Source organism: Oryzias melastigma, linkage group LG4 (assembly GCF_002922805.2).
Source record: "Oryzias melastigma strain HK-1 linkage group LG4, ASM292280v2, whole genome shotgun sequence".
Classification (NCBI taxonomy): Eukaryota; Metazoa; Chordata; class Actinopteri; order Beloniformes; family Adrianichthyidae; genus Oryzias; species Oryzias melastigma.
In genome coordinates, this window is record NC_050515.1 from 30,206,177 (window position 1) to 30,221,908 (window position 15,732).

Here is a 15,732-nt window from a genome sequence, read left to right on the forward strand (position 1 = left end):
CACGTATGAGAAAATCCCATTGACTGTAAAAATAATGGACCTATCGAGCTATGAGGTCCTCCCATTATATACAGTCTATGGCGATTAATGCGTCAAAAAAATTGTCGGCGTCAAGCGCACGTCAGATTAATGCGTTTTTAACGCGACAAATCTGACGGCCCTAGTTTAAAGACTTGTTGCTAATCTACGGTGAAGAGAGCCAAAAAAGGAAACTGTGCAAAAAAAAAATATCTGCAAACTAAAAAGCAATCTCAGCAAAATAAAGTGATTGCAGCAAAATTAAAAAGTAACTGCAAACAAAAAAGGGATTCAAACAAGAAAGCTGCAATGAAAGTCGATTATCGGGGATAAAGCTCAGAATTTTACTGATTTATTGGCCCAAATTAAATTTAGCACACAATCTATTTCCCCGTACAAAAACAAAAAAAATATAACAAGTTATCTATCTCAGCTTTATAATTTAACATCATTTTATTTTCGTGTGTGTATTCCTCTTTTGTTTGTCTTGATGACCAGAGGATAATCTAGTGGAGTAGAGTATCTCCGGTCTATGTTGTGGATCACAGATCTAGATTATCCTCTGGTTGGTGGACTGACTGTCCATGTTTCTCCGCGTTAGCCTAAGCTAACAACAAACCAGCATCCTCTGGTTTACATTCAAACCTGGAGCTACGTGGTCTAATCAGATAACATATTTAAATGGTGACATTGAACACGAACATCTTTACTTATTTTCTCGATCCTTTTTCAGTTTGTACAGTTCTTCTTTTCCTCATTTTCTCACAGATAGATAGATAAAATAGTTTATTTCAAACATGCAAAAAAAAGAGAGAGAAAAAAAAGATAAAAATATACAGAGCATAAATCACAGCAGAAGAAAAAACAAAACCCAAACAAAACAAAACAGAACAAAAAAAAATAAATAAATAAAAAACCAAAATCAACAAACATGTTTGAAAAGGGGATAGGCAGAAGCAAATGCTTGTTTAGGCCTATCCCTTTATGTCATTAACTTATAACGTAAATAGTTCCCAGTTCTTAATTACAAACAAAACAATACAATATGACAATAGCTTTCAGCAGTGCAAATGGCAAAAACCAGATCACTTCTAGTGTCCGTCAGTAGAAACAATCCCTGATAATCCACTCCCGTTGGAGCTTTCTTGTTTGCATTTAGTTTTTTTGCTCGCAGATACTTTTTTTATTTCTGCTGCGATCACTTTAATGTTTGCAGATGTAATCTGCAGATATGAAACACTTAAATATCACTACAGCTCAGTAGAAATTGTGGAGAATTTCTCATCAACTGTCTCCCATTCCACATAATGTGACTGTTTTGTTCCATTTAATCACTATATTACTCAGTTCATGGTTAAACAACAATAGCAGCTGTTCTTTCAGTGCATCATGTGACCAGCTGAGTAAAAATACGGGTTTTACTCACAGTCCTCTGAAAACATCATTTTTAAATGAGTCAACTTGTTAAAGATGAAGAATGTTGATATACTCTAGTTTCATGTTGTCCTTGCAGACTTGAACAAAGCTCTAGGAAACAACATGGACGCCCATGAAGCAGCCCAGATGCACCAGAACTTCTCCCAGCAGCTCCTCCAGGACCACATCGCTGCCTGCAGCCTCCCTGAACATAACCTCATCAGCGTACGTGAAGCCGCTCTGCTCCGTCGTCGTGTCATTAGTGTTAGGAAACCTATCACAGATCAGCAGGTCCATCTTCCTCCTCAGATTTCAAACAACATAATCACAAAGACACTCAGATCTTTTCAAGGAGCTCAAATGTCTAACAAAAGCCGTTTCACCCTGACAAAAGCTTCTTCTTTTTCTTGACTTCATTTATCAAATAAAGAGGAATTCTCCTGCTTCGGAGTTTAGAACATCTGCATAGAAAATGGTGACTTTGGGTTCAACTATGATGAACCAAAGATTTGTAGCCTTAGAACAACCTCCACACCACATCTAGAAGAACATGATGGTGTCCTGGTTTGAGTGTAACCCTGTGGCTGTTTGTTAGCTCAGAACTTCAGCAGTTCTGATGCGTTTCTCCGGACATTCAAAGTCTCCATGAATTCTACCAAAACCTTCATGTTTTAATGAGGCCACACAGATTTATGACATTCTCATGAATTGATTTGACTTAAGGATGAAATGATTCTTACTTAACCTTCATTCTTGGGGACATTTGCTGCCATTCCGAATGGATTTTCTTTAGGGAATGACAAATTTGGGATTAGGATTAGGAACTCTCAGGGTAACTCACAATACCGATAGTGTCTCAATATGCCGAAAATTGACACAATTAATATATAACGATGGTAATCTATGCTATATAACTATTTTGTAAACAAATTTATCTTTTTATTTTCTCACCTGTTGGTTGGATCAATACCACCGCTAGACGTCTCATTTGGACGGTCAGACGCTGCACACCTCTCCACTACAATCTGGTGTATTTTAGTGCCGTGTTCTGACAGATTACTGCTGTTACCGCCCTTACAATCCATGTTTTTGTTCCATTAAAAACAGTGTGCTGTTTGCGCCTACTTTAGAAAAATACAGACGTAGCTTGAACCTTTTTCCTCGCGGCCGCTCTACCGTCTGAGTGCGTTTTCATCCGTCAGTGGAGCCGGTGGTGAAAGCGCGCGAGGAGCTCCTCCCCTCCTGCTTCATGTGGAAAGGAACCAAAGTGGACTGTGTTTGCGCTGTACCTGCACCATTATGTTTTTATGCTTTTAGGCTAAAAACGAATTGGTCCGGTAAAAACTGATGACTGTTCGGGACTGTTACATCTCACTGTCATGCTCACATGAAGCGCTGCCTGCTGGACTTTTTTGGTATTATTGTAGGAACCAGTAATTGTTAGAGAGTTGAAACATTACGATAGTTCGCCATACCGATATTTTGTCCCACCTTTACTTGTAATTGTTTTGAAAACATAGATTTGATTAAACATATCAACAGTACTTCAAAGCATAAATATACATTCACACACTTGTAATATATCAAACATTTGCTCATTGAAGATAAAACATCTTTGGACGCAGTACAGGTTTGTGCTGAATTGTGGCAATTTATCCATACGGATCATAGAATATCTGTGATCCATTACATAGCTACAATACATCTATAGGCTCAAAACCTGATTTTGCCTGATAAAGGCCATTTATAACCAGAACATTGAAGAATAACTAGGTAAGAGTTCTGTGCTGCTGGCACAACTCGGACTCTGTTTTATGTGTTTTTGAAATGCTGGAACTGGTCAGACTTTAGGATAACGGGGAGCAGAGTGTAAAGTCTTCTCAGACTTTAGGATAACGGGGAGCAGAGTGTAAAGTCTTCTCAAACTTTCAGGATAACGGGGAGCAGAGTGTAAAGTCTTCTCAGACTTTAGGATAACGGGGAGCAGAGTGTAAAGTCTTCTCAGACTTTAAGGATAACGGGGAGCAGAGTGTAAAGTCTTCTCAGACTCTAGGATAACGGGGAGCAGAGTGTAAAGTCTTCTCAGACTCTAGGATATCGGGGAACAGAGTGTAAAGTCTTCTCAGACTCTAGGATAACGGGGAACAGAGTGTAAAGTCTTCTCAGACTTTAGGATAACAGGGAACAGAGTGTAAAGTCTTCTCAGACTCTAGGATAACGGGGAGCAGAGTGTAAAGTCTTCTCAGACTTTAGGATAACGGGGAGCAGAGTGTAAAGTCTTCTCAGACTTTAGGATAACGGGGAGCAGAGTGTAAAGTCTTCTCAGACGGGCGGTCTGGACACAAACACATCTTCCAGTTTCCAGTTGAGGCTGCTGTGGATCTGCTGCCGCTCTGCTGTTTACTTACATATTTACATGAGGGTTTAGGTCTCACTTCATTTAAAAATCCTCTCAAAGAAGTTAAATTTGACAAAATGTGTAAATGTTACAAAAATGTATGTATTTTAGAAAGAGTTTTGTGTAGGAGTGTGTCAAAATATCAACATTACAATATATCGTGATATTTAGTCCTGTGATTGATTCTCGATGAGTTCTCACCAAGTATCAATCTTTTATTTTCGTTTGAAGAGGCTGTAAAACGTTATATTCTTCATCCTTTGGTGAGACGTTCCTTTGGAGGTAGAAAGGGGGCGCACATTGCACCAATGTGTCTGGAAGCTACTTGAATCATTTAATTTTTGTTCTGTTGTTTACAACAATTTAGCACTAAGTATTGTAACTGCTGTTCATATTTATTGTTAACACTGAATTTTACAGAGAATTCTAATTCAGTTGGAGTCAATACTCATCAAAGAGAGTATTACTGATTTGTGCTAAAGTGTTTATTATTTGTTGCACAAAATAAGACACAAGTTGTTTATTATGATTGTGCTCAAGCTAAAAAAAATAAATTGGGATATATTTTCCTAAATATCAATTTTTCTATATATTGTGAGTTATAAGAGATAATTTTTTTGCCAATGATTGCAATATCATGATCCATGTATTGTTAGGTACCCAGTGATTCCCTGCCCTAGTTTCTGTGTGTCTAGTTAGGATCGTCAGGTTGTGTTTCTTTGATACTGGAGTGTGTGGATTCATATCTTTTCTCTTTCCTTCAGTGGACGGATGGCCCCCCTCCTGTTCAGATTCAAGCCCAGAATGGTCCAACCACCAGCCTGGCCAGCCTTCTATGAGCAGTCCTCGGGTGTGTACAGTTGTATCTGGTCAATCGTCTCATCCAACTGTCTGGTAACTTCCTCCAACCACTACAGCTCGGGAGGACTTCATGAAGCCACAGTTACCCTTCACTTCTAGCTTCCCTAGATTTGTTCCTGGTTGTCAAAAATGTTGTTTTTAAAAAGTTGTATCATAATTCAGAGCGCTGTTGTATTTAACGCTTTCTAGAGGCGCGGTCGTTTGTACAGCACAATTGTACTCTTGAAGAGTGAAGGACACATGGTAATGTATACAAGGGCTTCTGAAATGGGGACTCTTAATGTAAAGAGGCTTGTTTTGGGGAGATAATCCCTCGTATTGGAAACAGCTGGTTAGTTGGGCGAGGGGGGTGGATAGAAATGTAGAAAAATTAATTTATTTGTGTTACTATTTTTCTAACTGTTGGTAAATATTTTACATCTTGCCTTTTTGTATGGACGGTGGCGCTCTGAAGCCTGCATGGAAGTTAGTGATGTGTACTCTCTGTAAATAGTTTTCTCTACTCGGGTCACTAACAAGAACTTCGTGGTGTGGGTTTTTTTTTATGAAAACAGAATAGGAAAATAGATCTCAATTCTTCATTTTTAAAATTCTTTCAATACAGAAAAAAAACCATTTAGCAACAGTGGAACTTCATTTCCTGACGTATATCCTTTAAAAAATAAAATCATCATTAAATAAAGAAAAAAAATGTATCAAATTTCATTTTGGCTTTTGGAAAGTTAAGATTTTATTTTATTGTATTTTAATTTGTCATGATAGTTATAGTAAAAAAAATATCTTCACAGTATGTTTGTATAGATTTGCCTCTTGAACGTTTATTGTACAGTGACATTTTATAAATTTAATTTAGTAAAGTGTGATGTATGTATTTAGCTACCTTACGTAGGTTTTCAATGCTTGCTATTTAAAACACTGCGAGAACATGCAGTTGAGCTTGAGTACTAGCCATATTTTATCCAATGCCTATGTTTTTAATTCTTATATTGTTTTGAATAATTTTCCAATAAAATATAATTGAATACATTCATTGACATCTGAGTTTCTGTAATGCTGTTTGGATTATGTTGGGTTTGCTGGGACCTGCTCGGGGTCCTGTGGAAATGTTTTCAAAGTCCCCCCCCCATCGGACATTCTAAGAAGCTTGAGCTCTTTCTAGGATCCCTCAGTATGTTGGGTAATGTAGTCTGACAGCGATCGATGCAGCAGTGAAATTAAGTAGTTTTTGGACTTTTAGTTCTGGTTATTTGTCCACAGTCTGGAATGATCATATTTGTTATCACGTAACTGGCTCATTGGGTTTGCTTTGTATAAAAAAGTAACGCTACCACATCATTGTGTGAATGCTTCACAGCATTCGGACAATAATGTACATTTGGTATTCATGAACTTTACAGTTTTTGAAATATATTTTTTTTAAATATTGAACAAAATATGTCCCATAGTAAATAAATAAAAAATTGATCAAATCTTTCAAAAACTGTGCACTTTGAACCTGTGACTTTCTGCATGCTTTCAGCTACAGACTCTATTCACACTTTAAGATGTTCAGCAACTACTGTTTTTTTAAGGTGATGCAGAGTGCAGCTTTCAATTTAGGCAACATGCTAGCTGTTTTTGGCTAAGTTAGAAAAATGTTCCAGTTTTTGGGGCAAATTTGGAGCTTGGCTAACTTTAGCAATATGCTAAAACATTGGAAAAATTAGAAATGTTTCCAACTTTTTAGGCTAATTGTGAGTTTAGCTAATATATTTTAGCATTATGCTAGTAATTATGGCAACATTTGACATTTTTCTAATATGTTTTAGGTTAATTTGGAGCTTAGCTAATATTTTAGCATTATTCTAGCTATTTTTGCTATTTTAGACATTTTTCCAGTTTTTTTAGGCTAATTTAGAGTTTAACTTGTATTTTAACAATAAGCTGTTTTGGTAAAATTAGACAAATTTTTTCAGGATAATTTAGAGTTTAGCCAATATTTTAGCATAATGCTGGCTTTTTTTTGTCTAATTTAGACATTTTTCCAGTTTTTTAGGCTACTTTAGAGTTGAGCACATTTATAACAATATGGTAACTGTTTTAGAAAAAATTGTACATTTTTTTTCTAGTTGTTTTTAGGATAATTTAAAGTTTAACTAATGTTTTACTATTATGCTAGCTGTTTTGGCAAAATTACATTTTTCGATGTTTTTTAGGATAATTCTGAATTTAGCTAATATTTTAGCATTATGCTAGCCATTTTTGCTCATTTATAAATTCCTTTTTAAGGCTAATTTAGAGTTTAGCAATAATTTTAGTAACATGTTTGCTGTTTTGGCAAAATTATATACATTTTTTCAGGTTTTTTTAAATAGGCTGTATATAATTTAGCATTTAGCTAGTATTTTAGCAAGCTTTAGGTTTCAGCATTTTCAGCTAGCTATCAGTTTCAGCGTTTTCAGCTTTCAGCAGTAGATGAGCCGCTGTTCTCCTTCAAAATCTACTGAAATTATGTTGATTGTGTTAACATTTATAAAGTTAAGGTATGTTAAAAAATGTTTGCTTACTGATGATGTCTCAGGTGTTAAAGGGTTATAAAAAAGTTCAGTTTTAATGGAAGCTTTTAGATATAATTGATCATAAGGTGACATTAAGTGAGAATTGGACATCTTTTAAACTGTAAACATGTGATTCCATGGACAAATTTGATGAACTGGCGAAAAAGTGAACAATCTAAATGCGCCTGCCTTCCTGCTGTCATATGTGTCATGCAGAGAAAAGAATAAGAACAGAAAAATCAGCATGTGTGAATGGAGCTCGTGTTTGTGCTCTGGCAGCTGATCCAGCACCAACATTTCCGAGTTGTCTCTAAACGCAGCATGACGCCGCCTGTGGTGGCTCATTACATTATCTGGCAACTGGAGTGGCAGCGGACAGGAGACGAGAGGGGATCCCGGGATCTGTACGCTGAAGCGATTTACTGTCATCGAGCGACTCCAGATCGAGGGTAACTCGAGCGAGCTCCTCCTAAACTCTGTAAGTACGTTTCCTACTGTTTGGCCGTCTTTGTGCTGTAATCCGATGTACTTAATTTGAGTTGGAACGTGACGGAAGTTTCTCTGTCGGTGTTAGCTCGGCTAATGCAAGTTAAGCTAGCTAGCTTGATTTGAGCTAACGTGCTGAGTTCGTGTGTGGCTCGGCTACACACATACCTAGAAGACTGTCCAAAAAAGCCTTTAAAGTGCAGGAATATTACCCAAACTTTTTATGGAGAACTTATTTTAGGAGGCAAACATGTATTTCATTGAATAAGTTCGAAACAAAGCTTTAAAATTATAACAACATTGGTATGTATTGGTAATTAACCTCAGATTTGTGTGAATACCTTGAGTCTCTGTCTGGCAGTCGAGTGACCAGAGAGTTAGCGTTAGCATGCTAACTTAGCTAGTTAGCTAGTGTCTTAATTCGGTCTTTCAGACCGGGTCAGTTTTATTGGGTCTATTTGAACGCGCAGTAACAAATGATCCAAACACACAGGCGTTCTGAAGGCAGCACAAGCTGCAGGTTCAGCCATTCAGCGGCTGATCTTTGTAACTACCGACAATCATGTGCGGGTAGCTCGTTATTTAGCCACTTGTTTGGTATCCGGACAAATGGACCGATAGTTGTCGGTGAGCCAAGTTAACGCTAGCATATTCTAGCTTGTTGTCAATGGTTTGTTATTTGAGGATAAATGGCTGGACGATTGGACTCGCTTAAGTTTATTAAAACTAAAGTCTTGTTGAGACTGTAGATGTGAGCGGACTTGTTCCATAACCGCGGGTGTAGGTTTAGTTTTTTAAGCCATTGATCTAATAACTTTGTCAGATCTGCTCAGCCGTGAAAAGGCTTTTCACAGAGGCGTAATGGTGGACGACTGCGTCTCCGTCGGAAGGTGTCTGCCTAGTAGCAACCGCCCACACAACACCGAGAACACATCTACTTTGACTGTGTGTCATCCGAGTCTGGATCCGATCACTCCTCTCTGAAATATTGTTCAGGCTCGCCTATAATCACCACAACCTTCTCTAGTCATGTGGTCAAGTCACTTCATAAGAAATATTTACTCATGTTTTTAAATTACATTTTAAAGTCTGTGTTTGACAATTGAACCACAGGTCAAGCTTTTTATGCAGAAAAAACATGAAGTTTCAGTTTAGTCCAGTGCAGGGTCTCTATTTTAAGTAAATTAAGACAATTGGCACCCTTGGCTGGGGGCGGGGGGCATATGTCACATTGCATTCTCTGATATGGCTTGGCGTTGCCCAGGGAAGGTTGCATCTTATGAAACGCTTCACTGAGAATGATGTAACTGGACATGCATGACTCCATTCAGTTTGTTCTCCAGCAATAAGGCTCAAAGTTAGCCTGCTACCTGAGGTGACGCTCTGTTACCATGGTGGTAGCAACAACACAAATAATTGTCATATCATTAACATTATAGCATTGTGTGTGTGTGTGTGTGTGTTTTTGGCAGAAAGAATGGAGTCAAAATTGGTTTGTGTTGCACTCTTTGTGGTTAAGCTACAAGATAAACTGAACGTTCTGTATCAGGTGGTTATCAGCTTCAGTTCAGACTCATTTCCTTATTAAAACAAAGTTTGTCGGCATCTGTAGTGAGTAATGCATCAATACTGTTGAATAAAAGCCTGTTTATGAGGACAGACCATTTAAATGGTATATACTTAAACTGTAGAGCACTTTTCTACTTTCTTATGCTTGGTTCACACTGGACTGGGGCTGCCAAAAACGAATATTTTAATAGTCGACTAATCACCGATTATACTTTCTGATTAGTCGATTAATGGGGTCATGCGCAAAGTGGATGTAAAACACACATCTTAACCATCATTAGCTTTAACCCAACACAGACAAATATAATATTTTATTAAACTGTTAATGAAACGTGCAGCCTCTGTCCTTTATTAGTTTCTGGTATTAAAACAAGATTAAATCTAATGAGGTTGGCACCTGAAACGAGGAACTATTATTCACAAAAGATTTGCTCTCACTGACTCAACCATAATAAAGTACTTTTTTTTGGTGCTGAACGCTCAACTTTAACTTTACTACACTCATATTCCATATTATATAAAGTAACGACTACGCGGCTAGTAAATCTAATATTTAATATGGGATTAGTCGACTAATCATGGCAGCCTTACACTGTACGCAAAGCAGCACAGAACGGAGGGCGCTTGTTAACCTATGGTGTGGTTCACACCAGGTGCAGAGCGCCGCGGTCCTCCGCGGAAGGCTGGCATCGTGCAACAGATCATTTCGGCGTCTGGTCTATTTTGTGCGTGAGCCACGATTGATTCGCATCAACTCTGATAGGAAGTTACATCAAGATACATGAGAAAAACTGGTTTATTTTAAAAATATAATCAATTTTTCACAATAAAACTCTGCGATTCACAAATGTGATCATGTTTTTGTATCTAAACAGACTGTAGAGATGAAAATAAACACACAATCACTGCACACTTCTCTCTGTGTGTCTCAACAACAGATAATTAAAGAAGTGTAGGTCGACTAACTACTTGTTTCCTCCTAGCAGAAACATGGGGTCATATTTTTAGGTTATTAATTTACCCATGATGGTAAAAACAAACAAAAGAAAAACCTAGCTGAAGCGCCTGTCGACAGTCAAGGAAAAATGTGTGTAAGGTCTGATTTGCAGGAGTGAATGGATGCCTCGTGCACTCCGCTCCGCGGTTCTTTCGCACCACTTCTGCGTCCAGTGTGAACCTAGCATTATGAGGCCCAAAGTGCTTCACATTCTCATTCATCCATTCACACACTGAAGGCAGCTCCACTGCCAAACACTGGCGCCAATCTATAACCACCAGAGGCAATGTGGGGTTCAGTGTCTTGCCCAAGGACACATAGGCGAGCAAGGCGGGAACCAAACCGGCGGTCTTCCGATTATAGATTTAGGGATAAGAAACTGAGGCATTTAAGGCACAAGCTTACATTTTTGTTGTGTTAAATGTAGTAGTTTACTTTGGAGTTTTCAGTCCAACTTTAACTGAACACTGATAATGGAAATCTGATTATAAAGCAATTAAAAATACATTTGTTTTTTTCTTTGATTAATGTAAATCCGTATGTGTTTCAAAAAAACTTTCTAGATTTAGATTGTTGGGCCTGCTTCCTCCAGGGGTTTTCATGATGTCACAAAACGGCTCACTGTGATATGAGCAAAGTGGGTCATAAGGGTGAGGGGGCAAAGGCTCATGGAAGTGTTGGTGGTGTCGGCTTCATCTCTTCTGTCTCTTTGTTGTGCTTCTCAAAAGGGTAACGGCAAGTGTTTATGTTTTTTATTATTAAGCTGCCTTTGTGTGTGTGTGTGTGTTTTTTTTTTTTTTTTTTTTTGCTGTGAAGAAGAATCAAAATCCCTCTAGTTTTCAAAAGATACCATATATATAGTTTATTTTTCTTCATCAAAAACATGAAATTGAATTACCTTTATCACTATAGAATTTGTAGAATAAACTGAGCTAGAAGAACTGCAAAGATTTTTTAGAACACTTTAACTCCATGCTTAAATGGTAGAGAAAACATACTATTAAAATATTGATGATTATATCTTTTATTACCCCAAAGTAATAAGTAACAGAAAACCTTTTTTGTTTTTTTTTTGTTTTCTTTTATTTTGGTTGGGTAGTTAAAGGGTTAAAACAGGTAGTGTTTTTACTGACCAGAACTCTGCTGAGAATAAAACTAGTGTGTCTCCCCCACATGTTTGATATAAACAGTGTGCCCTTTAGGTCTACCTGTAGGTCTCTTTCCTGGTAGCTCCAACCTCAGCATCTTTCTAACATCATCACTGTCCCTCCTCCCAACATGTTCCAACCATCCCAATATGGCTTCTTTGCGTATATCTCCAACACATTTAGGGGTTGATCCTTAATGTCCATCTTTCATGCCGGTAAAAACCGTACATTAGCCAGATCAAGGGAGTTCAAGACATAACAATGATTGAGCAGTGAATTCAAACTGGATACAGCTTTAGTTTTGTGGGCTTAGATTCAACTCAATCTTTTTTGTTTAGTGCTAATCAAGAAGTAGAAAGTAAAGAGGAAAAAAGCTGACTTTTATATATGTCGCCTCTCACAAGGAATGCACGTTTGCATGCACGCACAATACAAGTAAAACACTATTCACCAATGGAGTCGGAGCCTGCTAAGTCATTCTTCCAGAGACATTATCCAATTACCATGCATATACACTTGCAACCAGAAAACTGGAAATTACATAAAGACCAGATGACATTTCTTCTGATTTTTATCTTGTTGTCCAAGAAACATTACATATTTCTATTTTTGGGTAGATAATTGGTTCGAGGGAAGGGGCTGAACAAGTTTAAAACGCTGTTCAAGCTTGGAGAGAAGAGTTTTGGATGTTGAGTCAGATGATAGTTACTCTGTAAGTTACGCAGCTGAATTGAAGAAGTTATTCTGTACTGGACACTCCTTTACCCTTGTGCTATCTTATGGGGTCCAGATGACCCAAGCCTTACATTGACGTGTTATCCCTCCCTTCACAAATGTGGATGAACAGGATTTCATGTCTGCCACAGTTGCCAGTGAAAATCAAAAATCATTGGGGAAAAAAGTTCAGCGCACCCGGGGGTCCAGTTGACCCCACTCCCAACATCAACATACTTGGGATAAAACAAGAGTTATGAATAGATGAATGTATCCCGTGGCGTTGCGATGGGCTCCCGCCCGCTGCGTGCTTTAAAGCGGACGCCGCCTGGACCCTGCCGTGGATGGAGTGCTCACTGAGCCCTCTCTCCTGTCTGCGGGACCGGCACGGCTGTCGACCTGGCTGCACTGTTCTCAGTCGGTTCAGACCGGATCATGCTGATCTGGGCACTGACTGGCCCATATATAACGGGCGCTAGCGGTCTACGGTGATGTCGGCTACTCACTGATCCATTTATAAACACAGACTGAAAAGTCTAACAGTCTGTGATTGGATTTGAGTAAAATCACATCAATACATCAGGTATGCATTGTGTTTCCTATATAATAGCATATTTATGTATAAAAAAGTTTGAAATGTCGTTCATTTGTTGGACTTAGTACAAAAACATTATTACTGTGGGAATTAAATTAATTGACCTGGGAATTATTTTTCTGATGACTTTAAAGTTTTTTTCCTTTTTAAGATCAGACCTAAATTAATAATTTCATGGTCATTTTACTGGTTCTGCTAAGTCATGTCTCATTGTTTGTATACCATTCTAATATGGCGTCGCTCTTTACGTATCTTGGACAATAGTCAAAAGCCTGCGTGTCATCTAGTGATATTAACCTCTATGGGTGCAACAATGACAAACAACATCAACACATAAACATAAAAAAAGGGCAACTCTGGAAAAAGAAGAAAATTCTGGAACTGTTATTGATAATAGGAAACCCGAACTTAGAATCTCCAAGAAAAGAATTTCAGACAGAACCGACTGGGAACAACTTTCTCCACCACAGAGCAGATCATTCACATATCACCGTTTGATATGCTCTGCATTTTAGCTCTTAACTGGAGCTTTGTTTATTTTTTCCTAAAATATGTTATTGTAAAGACCCATTCATATTAATTGTTAATTTTATTCTAATGTTGGAAAGGGCATTAAATTGTTACATCATGTTTTAAATTGTTCAAAAAAAGTTTTTGCAGAAAATTAAAACACATATTTGTGTTAAAAACAGTTATATATCATCGGTTACCAAGACAATATAATGGTGTTTGGAATATTTGCCATATCGAGATACATCTGTATCGAGAGTTATCTATTGTGAAACGCATCATATCGCGATGTACCATGAGATTCTCAGCCCTGGTGAAGTACTTTGTATGCTTATTGAATATATGAGTTGAAATGTTTCTAAAAATTTATTTAGATTTTGTCTTGTTGTTTTTTAGCATTTTTTTTTTTTTAACTGATCCGAAAATGATCCAAACCGTGACACGATCCGAACTGTGAGTTTTGTGATCCGTTACACCCCTACACATTAGGTATTTTAGGATATGTAAAAATCACAATTTCTTTTCATTTCCATATATCATATTTTGTTGGTTATAAAACCAATAGATTGTTTGTTAATCCCACCTGCCTATCGAGGTTTCATTATGTTAACAACACTATGTTTTTCCTCTCACGTGGAGCCAGGTTGTGGGGGTCAGCAGTCGAGCAACTGCACCAAACGTGGTCCGAGAGTCAAATTCACACTGGCTGGCTCTCTTTCAACGTCAAATTCTCTGTTGGACGTCTATCCAAAAATATGTTCATAATAGAGGTGTCAAATTATCATGTTAATCATAATTAATTAATTAAAGACAAATGATTATGTTTATCGTTAATCTCATTTTTTAGCGCATGTGCATGCCAGTGCATGTCTTTGATATCCAAGTTTTTTTTTTTTTTAGAATTTTATTGATCAGTAAGCACAATAACAAAACACATTAGCTAGTGTTCCGTCAGACAGCAATGACCAATGTTATCTTTCATGAAATGGAATCGATTACAGTATATAAAAAAGTCATGTGGACATGGTGAGCAAAAAGGAATAATGCAAGTAAGAAATAAGAATGATAACAAAGAATGAACACAGTAACAAACATGAGAAGGAACTACTAATCCAACAAACAAATGAAACATCAATTGTTCTAGTGTTATATGCCTTAGATCAGGGGTGTCAAACTCAACCATACCAGGGGCCAAAATCCATAACACACTTTAGGTCGCATTTATTGAACTCTAAAACTACATTTTTATAACTTTAAAACCATAACTTTTTAATATTACTGTGAATAAAAACAGGCAGGAATATGATCCCAGAATAAATCACCCTTAAACCTTAAATAACTTTCAAAGTTTACTCTCCATAAATTTTGTAAAAATTATACAAGTTGGAAATAATCGCAAGATAACATCGGGCCACTGGAGGGCCAGATACAATTACCTGGAGGGCCGGATCCGGCCCCGGGCCTTGACTATGACAGATGTGCTTTAGATGTATTCATCTTTTTAAGATATTAAAAAAGTTGATAGATCTCCATCATGAATCCATCAAATTTGGGATTTAAAATATATATATATTATTCTTCACTTATGTATGTAAAATTTAGATTGCAGAAGTAACACATAAATACTATACTCTACCTTTTTATCATCAGAGTTTTGTTTTTAATGTATTACAAACAAATGTAATTTGTATTATAATACTAATATTAAATTTAATATTTATAAATTGTTCTAATTGGATACAGAATTCAAGTGAGAGTTTACAATGGTAGAGCTGATTCATGGAAGTCTGAAGTGGAGAAACTCAGCCTCACGCAGATAGATATGCAGCTCTGCATGGCTGAAGGGCGGATGTGATCAACGGGAATCAGCTGATTCTGTCGCGGGAAAAAAGCAACTTTTTACTACGGTTTTCCACCATTATGTAATGCAAGGAACATAAGGTGTTGGAGAACTTTTAGGATTTAAGGTAAGATGGATACCACTCAATGGATTTTACCAGACCAGGAGTCTGCGACCTGCGGCTCCAGAACCCTGTGGCTCTTTGACTCTTCCATTGCCGTTCTCTGGTTAAAAAAATAAATTTTATAGTTCATAAAAGAGCAAAAACATTTTAGACATCAGGTTGTTGTGCGCCGTGCACCACAGAAAATCAATAGGAAGTCACAAACTACAACCAGAATTAAAGCAAACTGAGACTTTCTATTTTTGATTTAGGGCTGGGCGATAAAACGATAATTATCGTTATTGCGATATTACTTTTTTTCGATAGTGAAATGAGACTATTGCGATAAACTTTCGTGTTAAATAACACGGGAGAAAACCCCGGAAGAGCCGCGCTTCCTCTTCTTACGGAGCGGCTGATTCTAGGAGCCCAGACGTAGAGGGGGGGTACGGAAGCCCCGAATGATGACAAAAGGACACAACAGAAAACATTATTTCAGTAAACCAATAACCTATATGTAATCGCAAATACTTTTGTTTT

General features: G+C 37.5%; 2 protein-coding genes across 2 annotated transcripts in view; both read left to right on the forward strand.

Annotated features, from left to right (window-relative positions):
- mau2 (MAU2 sister chromatid cohesion factor) overlaps positions 1-5,719 on the forward strand; it is a 16,725-nt gene extending 11,006 nt beyond the window's left edge. Inside the window, exons 17-18 of the mRNA XM_024259097.2 lie at positions 1,532-1,659; positions 4,597-5,719. Of these exons, the coding sequence (XP_024114865.1) occupies positions 1,532-1,659; positions 4,597-4,671 (203 nt within the window). The 3' untranslated portion in view covers positions 4,672-5,719. The remainder of the gene's footprint in view (positions 1-1,531; positions 1,660-4,596) is intronic.
- A 1,783-nt stretch (positions 5,720-7,502) lies between these two features.
- gatad2ab (GATA zinc finger domain containing 2Ab) overlaps positions 7,503-15,732 on the forward strand; it is a 37,370-nt gene continuing 29,140 nt past the window's right edge. Inside the window, exon 1 of the mRNA XM_024259088.2 lies at positions 7,503-7,708. The gene's annotated coding sequence lies outside the window, so the exon portion shown is untranslated. The remainder of the gene's footprint in view (positions 7,709-15,732) is intronic.